The sequence below is a fragment of the Lissotriton vulgaris genome, chromosome 6, assembly GCF_964263255.1.
Source record: "Lissotriton vulgaris chromosome 6, aLisVul1.2, whole genome shotgun sequence".
Lineage (NCBI taxonomy): Eukaryota > Metazoa > Chordata > Amphibia > Caudata > Salamandridae > Lissotriton > Lissotriton vulgaris.
In genome coordinates this window covers 1,829,767,026-1,829,785,778 of record NC_141694.1, presented here as the reverse complement: position 1 = coordinate 1,829,785,778, position 18,753 = coordinate 1,829,767,026, and the positions used below count along the sequence as shown (strand labels likewise).

At 41.3% G+C, this 18,753-nt stretch overlaps 1 protein-coding gene across 1 annotated transcript in view; it reads right to left on the bottom strand.

Annotated features, from left to right (window-relative positions):
- The window catches only part of LOC147709582 (adhesion G protein-coupled receptor F3-like), a gene marked incomplete at its 3' end in the record, with an annotated part of 42,956 nt that extends 24,663 nt beyond the window's left edge, over positions 1–18,293 (bottom strand). Inside the window, exons 1-5 of the mRNA XM_086926054.1 lie at positions 18,275–18,293; positions 9,601–9,819; positions 6,315–6,524; positions 2,912–3,055; positions 1,421–1,617 (exon numbers count right to left, since the gene is read on the bottom strand). Coding sequence (XP_086782180.1) covers positions 1,421–1,617; positions 2,912–3,055; positions 6,315–6,524; positions 9,601–9,819; positions 18,275–18,293 — 789 coding nt within the window. The remainder of the gene's footprint in view (positions 1–1,420; positions 1,618–2,911; positions 3,056–6,314; positions 6,525–9,600; positions 9,820–18,274) is intronic.
- Positions 18,294–18,753: the final 460 nt, after the last annotated feature.

Here is an 18,753-nt window from a genome sequence, read left to right as displayed (position 1 = left end):
CAGCATTGTCTGTTTGCTTCATATGAATGTCTCATTTCTGTGGTTTACATAGCAACCCGAAATGAATTCAAAAAGATTTTGATTGAAGAAGAAAAAGGTGATTTTTATTTCACTCAGTTTTTTTGCTTAGCTTAAAGCGACTGACACAGAACGCATTGGTTTGTACACATGTGCATTATCACCCTCCTTTAGGTCACATATTGTTATCTGAGAGCTGTTGGAGGTAACCTATAAGGTGTGGGCTATGCACACTCTAGTACAGGGATGAAAGGTGCCATCAATCGTACACCTTAATACAGCCACCATTCTGGTCAGCGGGTCGAAGAAGCCTTCTATGTGATTTTGACACTGGTGCACAAGACAGGCTAGGGGCCATATAATGGATGTTTATATACAGAATGGACCTGTCACAGTAGATCAAAATATTAGCAAGCACAGCCAAAGTCCACCAAAAAAAAAAAAAAGAGTTTCACACACTCTCTCTCTCTAGCTCTCTCTCCCCTTATCTCTCTCTCTCTCGCTTACATATGTGAGTGTACTACTACATTGGTCGCAAAAAGCGATCACAAATGACGTAACAAGTTTTTGCGACCACTGTTTTATTTTTTAACCTGATCTATGAGCTACTAGGTCGTTTCTTATCTTACAAAATAAAATGCCTAAATAATATTCAATTTGTGACCCCCCCTGTGGTTGGCTCTAATAACATGGATGGTGGACTTGGAGAAACAGAACACCACCATCCTTGTGATTGTATTTCAAGCAAAAACACTTTTCTTTTTTTTCAAGGCATCCCATGTTTCTTAAAGGAATCTGGGCTGCTTTAAAAACAAAAGTTTAAAAGAAAAGGTTTTGGAAAACGCTAACAAGAGGATACAGTGGTCCCCTGGACCACTACCTACCCACCCCCCCTGAAGCTGCCACGCCAGTTCGCAAAGGGATAGGAGTCTAAATTAGCCCCTTTCTCTATTGCGAGTTGGTTACCAACTCAACTTAGGAGTCAGTAATTGAACAATGGTTTGCAGTGGAGTTTTGGTTGCAAATCATTAATTATATAGGTTACTGATTAGCAATTTGGAAGGAATGTCCCAACACACCACTTCCTAGTTGCGATTTAGTAATAATTTCTAAACCCATTCAGCAATTTGGAAAACTTTTCTGACTTGCAACATGGGGTTAACAGGTGTTATGGTTATAAACTCTATATTTTGCTGAATCGGAGGGATTTTGATTGTACCTTACTTCTGTCCCAAAATTCTGTCTTTATTTTTATCCTCAAAGCAAAGAAGAGATCTCTGGTCATAAGCTAGCACTTTATGAAAATAACAAATAAATAAATATAATTTTGCCTTGAGTGCTGGCAGTCCTTGCACTTTTGTTGCCGCCTTCATACACACGTCTTTTTCACAGCAGCTCTTACCTCTGCTAGTTGAAGCGATCCCAGCAGTGCTTTATCCTTGCAGTTGTTTCTCACATCGCCCCAGACTCCATCCGTCGAGCAGCTTCTGCACAGGTTCCCCATCTTATCATCAGGACATGGCTTCATCGCCTCATCACCCGCTCTTGTGGCATTCCACACACCGTGGTGGTCCTCACTGGGGCAGAACCGCTCGCCTGCTGTGAACATGGAAACATCGCCAAAAGCAGTAAATGCGCTTGTGTCATCAGAGCCTGACAGACGCTACCTTCATGCCCAAGCTGGATTTATGCTCTTATAACCATGACTCCATCCGCCCATCTCTAAACAGCTCCCAAGATCCAACTTGTGCTTGTGCTGCTGATTGTCTTAATCCTCCCTTGAGATTAGCTCAGGTATCTGACTCAGAATAGAAGAAGCCCACCCCGTCTTCTTCAATTTCCGTGGTGCGGACTCACTCCGCTGTCTTCTAGCTGTAGCCGGCAGCGTTTGGGAGCTCAGAAAATTTGATCACTCTCTTACACACAGGGCAGACCTAAGAACACATTGCTGCAACATACTTCAAAGACCTACCACCAATATTAGTAAAAGCAAGGCACGTAGAAAGTCAACATTAGTCCTGCTGAGCAAGGGCTGAAAGATCTTCTCAGAAGCTTGAATAACCATCTGCGGACAACAGGAAGACCCTTCAAAGACCCTAAACAGAATCCCAGACTTGATAAAATCATCTCATGGACCATATTTGCAAAGCTTCTTTAGAACCACAGGTAGTCTGAACCTGAATAGTCGCAATTACCTCACCAAAGAAAATCAGGGGCAGACTTGAATCTGGGAAGAAAACTTGATGCATCTCCTGTGTTGACCCTATTATGTTTCGCTGGAGTTAGCCTTATGCTTAACTTGTATCAAAAATGAATGTTAGTCCAGGTTTTCGTTTAACTAGGAACAGATTCTTTAAATGTGGAAGTCCTCCAATGCGCCTTCGGCTCTTACCTTCTTCCTTTTCTGTTCTGTGTTCCTGAAAGATTATTATAGTTTAAAGGATTTTGGTTATTGATTAGGCAAATTGTGTCTTGTTTACATCTTTATTATCCTCCATCAATGTTCTCATGGAGATATGGATTGTTTTTGTTTGCATATTGACTGTATCTCAAATAAATGAAATTTAAAAAATGATATAAAAAAGAGAAATAAGCTAATTAGCTACATATGGATACTCGTAAAGGGACAGTGTATTTGCTCGAATTGCGGGTTGTTTTTCGCCCCTTTGAATGAAGGCCCTGCTTCAGGACCACTAGGTTCACTTCAAGCTAGGCCACAAGTTTATCATCATGTGGTGGAGAAAGTGTCATTTTTTTCCAGGCAGAATCCCATTCATGGCTTCTGTCATGTAGAGCATATCCAAGTGTACCAGTGGTTTTTATAGCTCAAACCTATCTATGTAATAAGAAAACAAACCTTGTATGCTAAATTACTACTCCAATATGTACTTACATTGTATCACAGAGACAGGGATTGCCGCTTCTACGCTTTGGAACTTGTTCTCAAATGCACATTGGTAAATAGCATCGTGCTCAGGACACTGCAAGGCATCCACGGATAGGGAGTGAGACCAGTGACCGTCTACCTCGAGTGCAGCTGGAAGAGCCAAAGAGAGCCAAGTTACCATCTGATTTAAAATAGAAAACCCATAAATACTTCAGTACTCCTCTGTGCCGGATCCTACTAGCCCCAGGCAATCTGGGTCACTTGCGTGCACCTTTCCTCTCACTAAATAATGTGCTAAGTCAGACTCACCAATAAAAAGAGGCGAGTAAGTGTGGGCATTGCAGAGGCGTGTCAGTATAGACAACAGCAATAGATAGGACTGTGTGGGTGCACACAGGAACTGAGTTCTCAAGACACTGGAAATAGGTGAGTGTTTGCAGGGACTGTGTCTCTGTGGAAATTTGAAAAGGCTGAATCTCTGTGGAAATTTGCAAGAGCTGAGTCTCTGTGGAAATTTGCAAGGGCTGAGTCTCTGTGGAAATTTGCAAGGGCTGAGCCTCTGTGGAAATTTGCAAGGGCTGAGTCTCTGTGGAAATTTGCAAAGGCTGAGCCTCTGTGGAAATTTGCAAAGGCTGAGTCTCCGTGAAAATTTGCAAGGGCTGAGTCTCTGTGGAAATTTGCAAGGGGAGAGTCAATGTGGAAATATGCAAAGGTTGAGTCTCTGTGGAAATTTGCAAGGGCTGAGTCTCTGTGGAAATTTGCAAGAGCTGAGTCTCTGTGGAAATTTGCAAAGGCTGAGTCTCTGTGGAAATTTGCAAGAGCTGAATCTCTGTGGAAATTTGCAAAGGCTGAGTCTCTGTGAAAATTTGCAAGGGCTGAGTCTCTGTGGAAATTTACAAGGGGAGAGTCAATGTGGGCATTTGCAAGGGGAGAGTCAATGTGGGCATTTGCAAGGGGAGAGTCAATGTGGGCATTTGCAAGGACCGTGTCTCTGTGGAAATTTGCAAAGGCTGAGTCTCTGTGGAAATTTGCAAGAGCTGAGTCTCTGTGGAAATTTGCAAAGGCTGAGTCCGTGGAAATTTGCAAAGGCTGAGTCTCTGTGGAAATTTGCAAGGGCTGAGCCTCTGTGGAAATTTGCAAGGGCTGAGCCTCTGTGGAAATTTGCAAGGGCTGAGTCTCTGTGGAAATTTGCAAGGGCTGAGCCTCTGTGGAAATTTGCAAAGGCTGAGTCTCTGTGAAAATTTGCAAGGGCTGAGTCTCTGTGGAAATTTGCAAGGGGAGAGTCAATGTGGACATTTGCAAGGGGAGAGTCAATGTGGGCATTTGCAAGGACCGTGTCTCTGTGGAAATTTGCAAAGGCTGAGTCTCTGTGGAAATTTGCAAGAGCTGAGTCTCTGTGGAAATTTGCAAAGGCTGAGTCTCTGTGGAAATTTGCAAGGGTAGAGTCAATGTGGGCATTTGCAAGGGGAGAGTCAATGTGGGCATATGGAAGGACCGTGTCTCTATGGATATTTGCAAAGGCTGAGTCTCTGTGGAAATTTGCAAGAGCTGAGTCTCTGTGGAAATTTGCAAAGGGGAGAGTCAATGTGGGCATTTGCAAGGGGAGAGTCAATTTGGGCATTTGCAAGGGGAGAGTCAATGTGGGCATTTGCAAGAGGAGAGTCAATGTGGGCATTTGCAAGGACTGTGTCTCTGTGGAAATTTGCAAAGGCTGAGTCTCTGGAAATTTGCAATGCAAGAGCTGAGTCTCTGTGGAAATTTGCAAAGGCTGAGTCTGTGGAAATTTGCAAAGGCGGAGTCTCTGTGGAAATTTGGAAAGGCTGAGTCACTGTGAAAATTTGCAAGGATAGAGTCAATGTGGGCATTTGCAAGGGGAGAGTCAATGTGGGCATTTGCAAGGGGAGAGTCAATGTGGGCATTTGCAAGGACTGTGTCTCTGTGGAAATTTGCAAAGGCTGAGTCTCTGGAAATTTGCAATGCAAGAGCTGAGTCTCTGTGGAAATTTGCAAAGGCTGAGTCTGTGGAAATTTGCAAAGGCGGAGTCTCTGTGGAAATTTGGAAAGGCTGAGTCACTGTGAAAATTTGCAAGGATAGAGTCAATGTGGGCATTTGCAAGGGGAGAGTCAATGTGGGCATATGGAAGGACCGTGTCTCTATGGAAATTTGCAAAGGCTGAGTCTCTGTGGAAATTTGCAACGGCTGTGTCTCTGTGGAAATTTGCAAGGGGAGAGTCAATGTGGGCATTTGCAAGGGCTGAGTCTCTGTGGGAATTTGCCTGGGGTGATGTGGGCATTTTGAGTGTCTGTGGAAATTTGCAAGGGCTGAGTCTCTGCGGAATTTTGCAAGAGCTGAGTCTCTGTGGAAATTTGCAAGAACTTAGTCTCTGTGGAAATTTGCAAGGGGTGAGTCAATGTGGAAATTTGGAAGGGGTGAGTCAATGTGGGGATTTGCAAAGGCTGAGTCTCTGTGGGAATTTGCAAGGGGTGAGTCAAAGTGGGCATTTGCAACGGCTGGGTCTCTGTGGAAATTTGCAAGGGGAGAGTCAATGTGGGCATTTGCAAGGGCTGAGTCTCTGTGGGAATTTGCCTGGGGTGATGTGGGCATTTTGAGTGTCTGTGGAAATTTGCAAGGGCTGAGTCTCTGCGGAAATTTGCAAGAACTGAGTCTCTGTGGAAATTTGCAAGGGGTGAGTCAATGTGGAAATTTGCAAGGGGTGAGTCAATGTGGGCATTTGCAAAGGCTGAGTCTCTGTGGGAATTTCCAGGGGTGAGTCAAAGTGGGCATTTGCAAGAGCTTCACCGGTATCAGGGTTTCAGTGAAGGGCATTAGGATGAGCTGAGTAGCAGGATCTGACTATATTTTCTCAAAAAAGCTATGCATAATTTAATTTTGGACATCATTGTTTAAATGGTGTGCTCCCGGTAGTAGACATTCTGTTTTTTGTGTAACAAATGATATTTGCAATGCTTTCTGAAACATACTGCGGTTGATGTACTGTCAGAGCCATGCATCATGCATCGTGTTGAAATTTGTCTGCTAAGGGACTGAACTGCACACTGGGGGTCACAGCCTTATTTTGAAATTAAGTTTTTTATTCATCCATTATAAGTCTATCAAATTGTGGTAAAAGGAATGCCATTAAAGCACAAGGAGTCCTGGCTACAAAGTGGGCAGAAAATAGATGGAAAACGTTGTGGACCCTGGAGAACTTCATCTGCATTTTGTCCGACTGGTCACCCTGGGTCTAGGGCCAAACTGAATGAGTTGGGGAGCTTTATATCTTCTGCATCACTTCAAGGCAAGGTCCAATCTACAAGCAGGTCTATTCCCTATGGAATTTCCCAATGGGTGTTGGCTTTACCAGTTGTGAGCAAAAGTATGTCTTCATGAATACTTTCCTAGGACAAACCTGAGGAGGATGTACCAGGATCCCACGAGACGCTGTAGTGTTTCCCATTGTCCCTGACGCAGCACTGTAGAGTCAACCCAGAGAAGAACGCGCACTGGACCGTTATCTGTGCCGGGGTTCTTATGATGTCGGCTGGAAGCAGGGGCAGGCTGACATCTTGGCTTTCTTCCCACTGGAAATTCTTGTAGACCAGCAAGCAGACATATTTACCTGCAGAAAAAAGAATAAATTGAATGTTGCATAATGAAACTGGCAAAAACAATTCTTAACTTCCTATTGCGTTAAGGAATGCGCAATGATCTGAAAATCAAATGAGTAAATAATGACGACGCCTTCTTTTTGAAGGGGATCTTTGCCTTAAGTATTATTTATTTATTTTTATTTTTAAATCTTGTAGATCTTAAATTGAAAATAACATAGCTTTAGTTTTCAACACTTTCACAAAAAGTATAAAGTTCCTTCGACGTCAACAGCAGAGTACAAGAGGACACTGCCTTCACCTGGAGTTAAGTAGCACAAGCGTGGTGGTGGCAGCATACCGTGTTTTTAGTAATCAGTAGAGTGAATAGTTCTACCTCCTGGCCCACTCCAGAAAAGTTCCGCTGCTGTGTACTTAATTCAACCCTTGGCCTGCAATGGGTTGTGTACAGTGCAAGGGTTAATGTTTGCCTGAAAGATGGTACAGTGCAGGGGAAATACTGTGAGCAATTACATGTGCACGTGAGGATGTACGTGTGGCTGAGAAATAAGGTAGCGCGGGATGAACAGCGCAAGCCGTTGCATGTGAGTGCGAGGATGTACATGTACCTGAGAGGTGATACTGTGCAGGAGGAATAGTAAAAGGAGTTGCATGTGTGCGCTAGGATGTGCCTGTGCCTGCAGGAAGGTACATCACATGGAAGCTAGCGCCTGATGTTGCATGAGCCTGCTAGGATGTATATGTGCCCGGGGAGAGGTAGAGCACATTGAAGACTGCACGCGTCTGAATGAGTGGCTGAGCAGGAGTTTGTGTACGCTTATGATGGTCACAATACACTGAAGATACTGGGTCCATTTTGGACGCCCATGGCTTGCTGGCGGAGCAGGGAGAGGTAGAGGTTTCCTCCAGAAAGATTGTGGAAGGCTGCATCCCTGAGAGCTGGGTGGGACACACATTAGAAGAAGAGACAAGCCCTTCCGTGCACGTCAATAGGGGCTCTGATTCTGTAAATAGGTCACAGGTCAAAGGAGACCGGACACATATGAGGAAGGGGACAGGGCTGAAAAGAGAATCCTAAAGAGTTGGGCTGGGGCCCTTTGGTAAACTTTTGAAGCAAGTATCACTGAGGCTGACATCCAGGTGTGAGCCGCTTGTCTAGTCTAGTGTTTGGGGCTTTCACAATTTGGAGGCTGTCCTGCTGTGATAGCTTCCTGGGGGAAGAGCACAATAAAGGAGTTGCCTCTTCAAAGGGAACAACCCTAGGAACAAAACCTTCAAATATAGAGACACCAATTCAAAAGTTTGTCTGGAAATGGATTAAAAGAAGGGAACTTGAGACTCTCAAATTGTCAAACTGAAGCTGCACATTAGCATGAAGGAGCTCAGCATGAATTCTGCCTGTGTGGACTGAGGACTCCGGGTCAGTCAGCCTTCCATGCTGGGTGAGGGGACATCATCCAACAGGATCGTGAACACTCGCCCGAGCCCACAACATTGGGCCCTGTGAGGTGAAGGAGACCCCTTGGAGGGAGTGCGGTCCAGTTGGGATCCTGCTGTGTGGATCCCAGAAGCAGACTGAGAGATTCTGGTCCAACGAGCCGTTGGCCCATGTGTCAAAGTCCATCTTTCCAGGTGGAGATGACGGTAACGAATAAGGGTTACTGACCTTAGTGCTGCGCTGTGAGAGACGGAGGGTCATTCCCCAATACAGTGCCATGATCCGCAGGGGGCCATTACTCTGTTTGTGCCGCTGCAACCCTCTTGTGCCATGTGGGGGCCGCAGTGAAGAGAGAGGGCCCTCGCTCAGCATGTGCTGCAGCAACCCTATCTGTGTGTCCGGAGGAAGGGACCCTCAAGGAGGAAGTGGGCTATCACCCTGACCCCATGTACATGACCCATGGAGGGAGGAATCAATGACTTGATCCTCGAGCATCAGAGACCTGCCCCCAGAACCCTGGAGAGACTTGCTGCATCAGAAGGATGCCAAGAACAGTGATCCCTACAACAAAATCTTCTCCCTGTCTGGACACCACTGAGTGGCCAAGGGGCACCCAGGAACTCTGAACAGCCACTCCGCAAGAGTGGAGAAGACTGATAAAGGGGGAATTTTCTTTGAATGAAGCCGCTCCAGTATGGGGACCTTTCCAACAGCCCCATAAAACTTCTGAGAATCAAACAAATTAGTGGGGCCCAGCATGGATGTCGCCACGTGCAAATGGGGAATAACCAATAGCCATAAACAGTGAAGTGGAACTGGAAAGCTGACCCAGGTAATGATAGTGGGCTTGCCTCAAGAAGGCAGTCTATATTGTTTTCCGTGTGTTATATTGTACTTTGCGTTAGCAGATAAATACTCCATTTTACATAAAAGTATTTGACTGGACAATCATCTATTGAGGTTGCATGGTGTGTTTTGAGTTGCGAGCTAGTCCTTGCCTAACATCTACTTCTAACCCTTTAACTGCTCTTCCGGCGCTACCACTGAGAGTCAAGTGTTAAAGGGGTACTTGGCCCAGCGGCCCATAATAGGCCGGCCTCCAGGACATCAAGATTAAAAGGCCTCAACCACCGTGGTTGGGGCCCACTAACGTTTGCTTGCACCATGGCCCTCAGAAAGGGGTGCTGACAGGATGTTTCATAAAATAATTACTTTATTATTAAACCATTTCAAAATTATCTTTTGAGTTAAGAACTCGTCCAAGGCATGGTGATATGAAACCAGGGTGCAGAAAACAGCATGCACTATCTCCCTGACCATGTTTCAATGACAGTATAGTCTCACACAAGAGAAGGTAGGAGTGCAAACTGGGGTAAACTTTTTGTGTTACTTTGCATTTCAGATAAAAGACTGTGCTACCACATCGAGATGTCTGGGTCCCAAGTGACAGTGTTGGGGTTTAGGCAGTGTCGTGTTAATACTGGGGACGTGTATGAGGCAAAAGAATTGTAGATGTCAAGTTGGATGGTCATTACTGTCAGGGAGCCGATGGAAGCAACTTAAATTGTACATTTGGTTTATTCAAAGGTGCTGTTTGATAGTTTCTATCTTAAATTAGAGTGCAGTGAAATGGTTTCAGGTGTCCATACCTTCCCAAACACTGGATTTGGAGGTGACCACCAACTCATAGCCGCAGGGTGGTCTTGTCAGTGTTGCCTCCGTCCCATTGTGGATTTCCTTGGTGAAGCCCCAGGCTCTGCTCACCAGGTACCATCTGACCTGGGTTAGTTCCTCTCTTGTGGTGAAGACAAGGGTTATGTTGTCTCCTCCTTCTATTGGCTCTGTCCCCACTCTCAGGCTTCCAGGAGCTAAAAACAAACGATAGAGAAAAAGCACCTGCCAAAGGAACTCAGCTCAAATATTGCACAAAGATATATGCTAATTCTTTCCTTCTGTTTGCATTTCATGAAAGTGAACTGGCTAAGCTTAAGGGTTCAAATTGTCAATTCATGTATGAATGGTCGCCAAAAGCAGGCAAATCTTTTGCATGACCCTGTAAAAAACGTTTTGAACTTTATCTCCAAGTTGCTTCCCATTTACCACTACAGAAACCTATTGTCTCTTACTATTGGCTTTTCTGCTTCACCCTTGACCCCTCAAATGGACAGCTGCCCAGCCCCATGGCCTGCCTCATCTCCTTTCAGCAAGTATGATGTGACCTCTTGACATGATGCAGAGGTCAAGCAACATGCAATTAGCAACTAGCATTAATCTAGTTTCATATCATTATTCCTGTCCTCAACAATGAAGCTAGTTTTGGGTGTGAGGTACCACTGTTCTGGTCTATATAAGCTTCATAGGGCCCTAGATGGCAGATACCAGGAACAATCTGCCCTTCCGACAAGCAGGTGCTCATGCACTCAGCTCCATAGACATGCCAATTCTTCAGCAAAAATTGTATGTTAGTGTGTCGAGGTCCGCTATCACGACATTGACAACTACTAGGTGAGTCATATAATTACAAGGTAATTTTATCATATAACTACTGATATAACTATCACATCGACCCGTGTACATCATCGACATCTAAATTAACCCTAACACTAGCCTTTTTTGAAAGCCACACTCCACTTCATTATCATCTATAGACCATTCCCTCCTCATGTCAAAACAAACAGACGGATCCAGATACCTCTATATCAGTGTTCAACAAAGCACTAGTCACGCTAGGCAGACAATAGAGGAAGAAGTCCTATCTCCCACAAGTGTAAAACCACCTCACACAACCTCGTAAACATTCAGGTGACCTTCAAATCCCACTTCCTCGCTCAAATGTATGGATCAGTGACTAAATATCGAGGGACAGAATATCGACTGTCCAGAATATTGATTCAAAAATATTGAGGGACAGAATATCGAATCCCTATCTACAAACAGGTAACTACTAAAATATCGAGTACAAAATATCGATATTTAAAATATGCTTATATCGAATTTTTTAAATGTATTAAAAACAATTTAAAAGTAATTAAATGATAAACACAATTAAATAAAACATAGTTAAAATATTGTTAAATAGCTTAAAATGTAAAAATAATAAATGTAATGTAAAAGAAACATAAGTTTTTTAAAACATATATATTTACCTAATCATATTATAAATAATTATTCATCTTAATTATAAAATATTTAAAACATTATTAAAATATATATTTACATTTATATATATATAAATAAACATATAAATATAAAAATAAATAATATTTAATAATTTAATTAATGTAAATAATGCTTTTTGTGTTAAATTATAATTTATACTACATTAAACATAACAAAATTAAAAACATTGCATAAGTAAGGGAATATAATTAGTATTCACAATCCAACAAGTGCAAAAGTAGAGAATTTGTTGGATAGCGGATGGGTACAAATTACTATTCCTACTCCAGTGAGTGGAACAGTAGGGAAAGTGTTGTATAGCAGGAGGGTAAAAATTACTATTCCCACTCCAGTGAGTGGAACAGTAGGGCAAGCGATGGCTAGTGCAGGGGTAAAAATTACTATTCCCACTCCAGTGAGTGCAATAGTAGGGAAATTGTTGGATAGTGGGGGGGTAAAAGTTACTATACCCACTCCAGTGATTGCAACAGTAAAAAAAGCATTCAATAGCTTATGGGTAAAAATTACTATTCCCACTCCATTGATTGCAACAGTAGGGAAAGTGTTGGATAGCGGGGGGGGGGGGGGTAAAAATTACTATTCCCACTCCAGTGAGTGCAACACTAGGGAAAGTGTTGGATAGCGGGTGGGTAAAACTTACTATTCAAACTCCAGCGAGGGGAACAGTAGGGAAAGCATTGGATAGGGGGAGGGTAAAAATTACTATTCCCACTCCAGTGAGTGCAACAGTAGGGAACGTGCTGGATAGCGTAGGGGTAAAAATTATTATTCCCACTCCAGTGCTTGCAACAGTAGGGAAAGTGTTGGATAGCGGGGAGGTAAAAGTTACTATTCAAACTCCAGTGAGTGGAACAGTAGGGAAAGCGTTGGATAGCGGGCGGGTAAAAATTAGTATTCCCACTCCAGTGAGTGCAACAGTAGGGAAAGCGTTGGATAGCAGGAGGGTTAAAATTACTATTCCCACTCCAGCGAGTGGAACAGTAGGGAAAGCGTTGGATAGCAGGGAGGTAAACATTACTATTCCCACTCCAGTGAGTGCAACAGTAGGGAAAGCGTTGGATAGCATAGGGGTAAAAATTTGTATTCCCACTCCAGTGAGTGCAACAGTAGGGAAAGTGTTGGATAGCGGGGAGGTAAAATTACTATTCCAACTCCAGTGAGTGGAACAGTAGGGAAAGCGTTGGAGAGCGGGAGGGTAAAAATAACTATTCCCACTCCAGTGAGTGCAAAAGTAGGGAAAGTGTTGGTTAGCGTAGAGGAATAATTCAGTAGACCCAGTCCTACAATTTAATTACAATTATTTTTAAAAAAAATGAATTATTTAAATTTAATTTACCTCCCACTATTTTCCACTATAAACTTCACCTCCAATAATCTAAAATATGAATACATTAACATAATTATTACATTTAATTAAATAGCTAATCACAATTAACAAAACTATAAAAATAATGATATATAAATTAATTACCACAATTAATAGTATAAAATAACTTTGATAAAATATTATACAAATATTAATAAACACGTTATCTTCAAATATTTTAATAAACACCATATTCCCCTATAAACAAGCAACACACTCCCCAAAAAATTAACATAATTAACATATTAATTAATTATTAATAATATTTAATATGTAATTATTTACTAACCAATAAAAATATACACAATTTACATATTTATCAATTAATCCACAACGTTTATTAATTACTTTTTAAATATTTAATAATAAATAAATTAACTTAATTAGAAATATTAATTACTAACCATAACATTATTAATTAATAAAGTATTCTTTTTATTTATTTTAATTAAATTACTTCCCACCCTATTCCCCTATAAACCCACAACCCGCTACGGAACAAATATATGCAACAATGAATTACCAATATTAATTATTAAACAATCAATTATTAATGAATACATTATTTTTTTTTTTTGCTTAAATTAAAATTCTTCCCGCCCTATTTCCCAATAAACCCACTACGGAACTAATATACGCAAAAATTAATTAACATAAAATTCATTATCTTTAAAAAATTGTAACATACATTAAAAAAATATTATATACTTTTAACACATATACTTAAATATAATATAATTAAAAAAATCGATATAATACATTCTATATTATGACATTCTATATTATAACTAACTATATAATGACATTCAATATAATGACATTCGATATTACTTACCTATGTGTCGATATTATTTCCAACTATATTCTGTCCATTCTATATTCTGTCCTCTCAATATTTTTGATTTGATATTAAGTACTCTCGATATTTTTCATTCTATATTTTGGGTGTTTACCAAATGTATCAATAACAAAGCCGCCAAAACACAAAAGCTCTACTGCCTCCCCTTCCTTACTAAATCCAGACCTTCAACAGCGCTCCAGATGGCCAAGGGGTAGATGAAGAGTCAGGAGATGATTTGTAACCTTAGGACTATGGCATGCACTCCCTATGAATGTCGGCAATCAGGAGAACCATATCTTCTTCAATGGATAACCAAGCCACAAAGCACCTTGAGGGAAATATCCCAGCTGCCCTGCAGAGATCCATTTATCCTAGGAGGTAAACATATATGTTACGGTTTGGTGAGGTGTAAATTTACTACTACAACTAGGGACATGTCTACACTTTTTATGCTAGTCACCATTTCTGAGTGTAGATTTACACGTAAGTGTAGAAATGCACGTCTTCACAACCTGTTTAAGCCTCCTACTTCAGTATTTGTGGGCCAACTTTGCAAGGATAATTTACACTTTTCAGTATTCACAAACTGCACTTTGTAGTAACTTACACTGTAACGTACACTTTGGTAGTAAGTCCAGCATTGCACATGGCCAGCCACTAGTACTGCACTCTCTTCCATAGAAAATAATAGAGTAAGAGACTTAAAATGAAACCCCATAGGAAATAATGTTGAATTCAATCACATTGTTTAAAATAGTTAAAATATAAATACAAATACATTTATGATAAAAATATAGAAAATTGGTATATATTTATTATTTAATTTTAGAATATTTATTCACCTTTGAATACCCAAAAGTTAATACATATTTTATAATTCTACAATATTCCCCATTTTCCATCCATTTCACCTTGTCCCACCTACATTTACTACTGAAACTTAAACATTCATGTGTGGAGATCTCTGCCCCAGTGTCAGAGATCTCCGCACAGAAAAGACAGGTGAGGTGGAGGCAGCAAGAAACATCCTTTACCCCGCAGTCACAACAACGGCCTCCCTTTACAATTCAGTCACTACCCGACTGCAACGTTACCACATGCTCCTTTAACCCTCAAGTTATTACAACGACTTGCTATAGGGGGCGCATTGTTGAACTGGTGTTGGATTTTTAAGCCAAACACCTTCCCTTCTGTTCCGTAGACTGGAGTTGGAATAGTAATTTATACTATTTCAAAGCCCAGCACCTCTAAGGCAAGTCTTGTAATGACTTGTGTGGTAAAGTAACCTGTGGTAACGTTGCAGTTGGGGTAGTGACTGCGTTGTAAAGGCATGCAGGGCAAATGCATGCAGGGTTCGGCCAGCAGTTTGTGAACTCCATTTAGTTGTAAGAGAGTGGTACTATAGTAGTACTAGTTTATGTAGTTCCAAATGTTGTGAATAAGCCCCTTCGTATGGAGGTGAATCAAATTGTAACATACACTTAAACACATAAAGACAGAACTGACTGGTCAAAGGATTGTGCACTCGGATGTTGAGACAGCTCAGGTGATCCAACCATCACTACGATGAACAGACAGGAGGTCTCCATAGTGTGAGCTCTAATTGTCTCCTGCTCGAGACACACACATATTCCATGGGAACATCTTAGATAGTTTATTGATGTACATCATAACATTAATCAGAATTTGCAAGCATAATGAATTTGTTTTTGATTACTGCATTAATACTTCTTTCTCTTCAAGGATTACTGAACTAGTTGTCCTACAGTCTACGCTATTCAACATACGGCTTGCACTCCTTAGTATTTAGAGTCCTGCCCGCACTATCGATCCATTCATTCATATATCTAATTGTGTTTAATGCAGTCAACAGACTATTGCACATCTTAACTGCTCATACTTGCGGGGAGTTCCTTGCAATACGCAACGTTCATCGATGTCCACTTGAGGCAGGTGCATGAAGAATACGCGCCGTTTCGGATGTCGCAGGATGGGTAGGAATCGCAGAGGGTGTTATTCCACTGGTAGCCTGGGAAGCACCGACAGTGGATCTCGCTCTGGGTCTCGGGTGCACATTCTACCGGGAAGAAGAGATAGTCTTATATCTCCTGACCATGGATCATGGTCATGGTTCATCAGTGTTATATCATGTAACTTGGTTAAACATTCCAACCAAAGACAGAGGAGCTGCGAGAATCTGATCCCATCTCCATCTACATTATTTTCACATTTTACCCAAAAGACATATTTGGCAATCACATCAGCTAATCTAATGATCCTGTTTAAAGAATATTTGCAATTCAAAACATATCAAGGACACAAAAATAAAATGCTTATGTTATTCACTTTGAATTATTGAGTTTAATGTAGTCTAAGATTTAGCGGTTGGGTACAATTTTAACTGTGTCAACAAAATTCACATAATTTCTCATTATGTGAAATTTGAGAAACATTTCTTTAAATGTTATATTATGCAGTTTTTTGTTTTTTTGTCCATGCTGGAGGCATGATCACGCAGAAAATGTTTCACCAAGGGATATTTTCTGTTTAAACCAGTCTCCTGCCAATTTGTCACAAAACTTTTTTATGCAAAGTGCGTGTTTATGCGAATAGAGTCATGCAAGATAGCAGCAAATTATATGTAGCCCTAAAAGCTACCTTTTGAAAAATCTTGAAGGAATTTCAAAAACTTTCTTGCAAAATTGGGCGATTTGGCACTCTCGTAAACTAAAGCATTGCAATTTTCGATCTTGCATGTAAACAATCGAATACTCTGTCATTCAGCATCTGAGCGGTACAGTTGTTTTCTTTCTAGACCTCATGAAACATATTTATTGTTTTACATGCTCATTTAGAGGGTTTTCACATATACTTTTTAATTGGACATTTTGCTAGGAACAACACAACAACATTTTAACGTTTAATGTGTTTTTGGGCAGTATTTTCTGTTGGGTTTTTATTATTCATTTAGTTTTTTAATATTTATTTTAAATGTAACTTTTAGACTTCATTTCTTGATTCTGCTGCTAAGTTTGCTTGCTGATGTCTTTCATTGGTACTATTGCCACTTCCTAACATAATGAATAATTGAAGTATCAATATTATTATATTTATAGTTGGTTTATGCTGTAATTGTTTTTAAGATCTGCTGCAAAACTTAAGAGTTTAAAAAGAAATGTAAGAAACAGAAGGAGGAAAGAAAACTGAATGCACCAAACACTAAACATTGTCCTGCTTGGAAATGGGTTTATACAGGCTACAGGCATTGAAAAATCAAGATTAGTATAAGAAAAAAGAGAAAAAGCTTTTCAGAAATTAATATTAATAAGTGGGTTGAAAAACATGACAAACAAGCAGAATAGGAAGGATTGGTACTTCAGGTAATCTTCTAAGAAGATGTGGTACACGCAGTGAACACTACCAAATGGAATTCGAAGCCAACAGGTTGGCCCATAGAAGGGGAATGTTGATGTACCCAGAAATAGTTTAAAAAAGGCTTGTTGGGCCAGGAATAGGAGGAAATGTATCTTAGAGAAGAACCAATAGCGGTCTACTGTCTTTGGAATGCCTGTCTAGTTACTTATAGATTTATATCAGGGATAAAGTACGCACTGTTGTACATTTGAGGACATTGCACATCACCAAGAAGTTCCATAGCCATATGGAGGACCAAGGCTGGCGGATGAGTTCTTTTATAAGGTTATACAACTTTGAGGTGACTTACAATTGTCTTATCATGTACAGCAGGGGGTACTTCATCATATATAATACAAAGTCACACCATCACCTTTCCTGCAAACCACTTAAAATCCTGGTGTGTAGTGTTTCATATGAAAGAGAGAGCAAGTTTGCAAACACGAAGAATAACAATAGAACCCAGTGGAAAACTACACACATCAAAAACCTGTAAGATATTAGTTGCAAAAAGATATAAAAAAAGTTCAACACAATTCTGTTCGGAAAAAAAATGTAGTCGCTCGGAATGTGTGGAAACATGCAGAAATATTCAAACTTTTCTATAGTTATCTAAGGACTGCAAAAAATAAACATGATCTTTCTGCTTGTCATTGTAAGCTAGAAAAATTGAGCAAAGATGGAAAAGGATGTTTAATTGTCATTGCTTTACACAGCTGCTCCAACTGCCTCTCACTTGGGCTGCTGGCTCTGGCAGAAGGCATTGTGATGTCAGAGCTCGACTTTATTAACCCTTTCGATGCTGATGACGAGCTCAGCTCGTCATCACCCAAAGGTGTCGTGTGCTGATGACGAGCTGAGCTCGTCATGGTGCCACTAAAATGGCATTTTCCAGCACAGGGGGGGAAAACGCCCAGCAGCCATGTGGTTAACTTATTACAGTTGAGGTCTAACTTCTTCCTTTTGTAATCGGCGCCTGGGAGCGCCATAAGTCGTCGATTATAAGGAAATTAGAGACAGGCGTTTTTACAGATTTTGCAGAATCCCATGTATTATATTGCAGTATTGCCATCGAATGCCGCTTCAGAGTTCTCTCTAAGCGAGATGGCGTGGCATAGGCAGAAGGGGTGTTGTGAGTGGGCATAAGTGGGAGACCATGTAAGATAATTCCCAATGACACAAGACCGCAGTTTGGTGTCACAGACTAGACACTGAAGATTTGGAGTTGAGTGCAGCACGTGATGATTGTCATACTGTGCTGTAGACATGTGCAAAGCATGTGAGGACGTACAGCGTCAAATGACGTACTTATGTCGGGTGATGCCACGTACTGCCGTAGGGTGATGTGACGTACTGACATCGGGTGGTGTGACTACTGCGGATATGAATGACGAGCACCTGCCCTTCTCGAGCTCTTAGACCCATTAAACCAGTGGTGCAAGGGGTCAAAGCCCGAGCCCTGTCTCTGAAGCGGATTGTCTAATTTTAGGTCTTCTTAGAAATGTTTTGTGGTGATTCATACCTTTGTTATGGGGAGGCATTAGAGATTTCTGTTTATTTTATGTTTGCAGTTTTATATAGCGCAAACATGGCCCAGGGCATCAGAGAACCCAGGAGCACCCGATTACATGGCACTTTATTTATTTATTTATTTACGGGTTTATACCGCGCTAGGATCACCTCCCGAAGGAGTATCTCCGCGCCTTGAAAACCTTTACAGCTTGTGGCAGTAGGTACACAGATATCACTAGTTGGAGAATAGGAAGGTTTTTAATTGTTTTCTGAACGGGAGATAGTCCTGGCAGAGTCTCAGAGAGAGAGGGAGGCTGTTCCACAACCTTGGTCCGGCTATGGATAGCGCCCTTCCACCTTGCCTGGTCTTTCTAGCTCTTGGAACCTGTAGTAAGGCTTGATCACTAGATCTCAGGGACCGTACAGGTTTATAGAGGGGGAATCTGCTGTTTAGATACTCGGGCCCTCACTTGTGTAGGCACAGGGAGA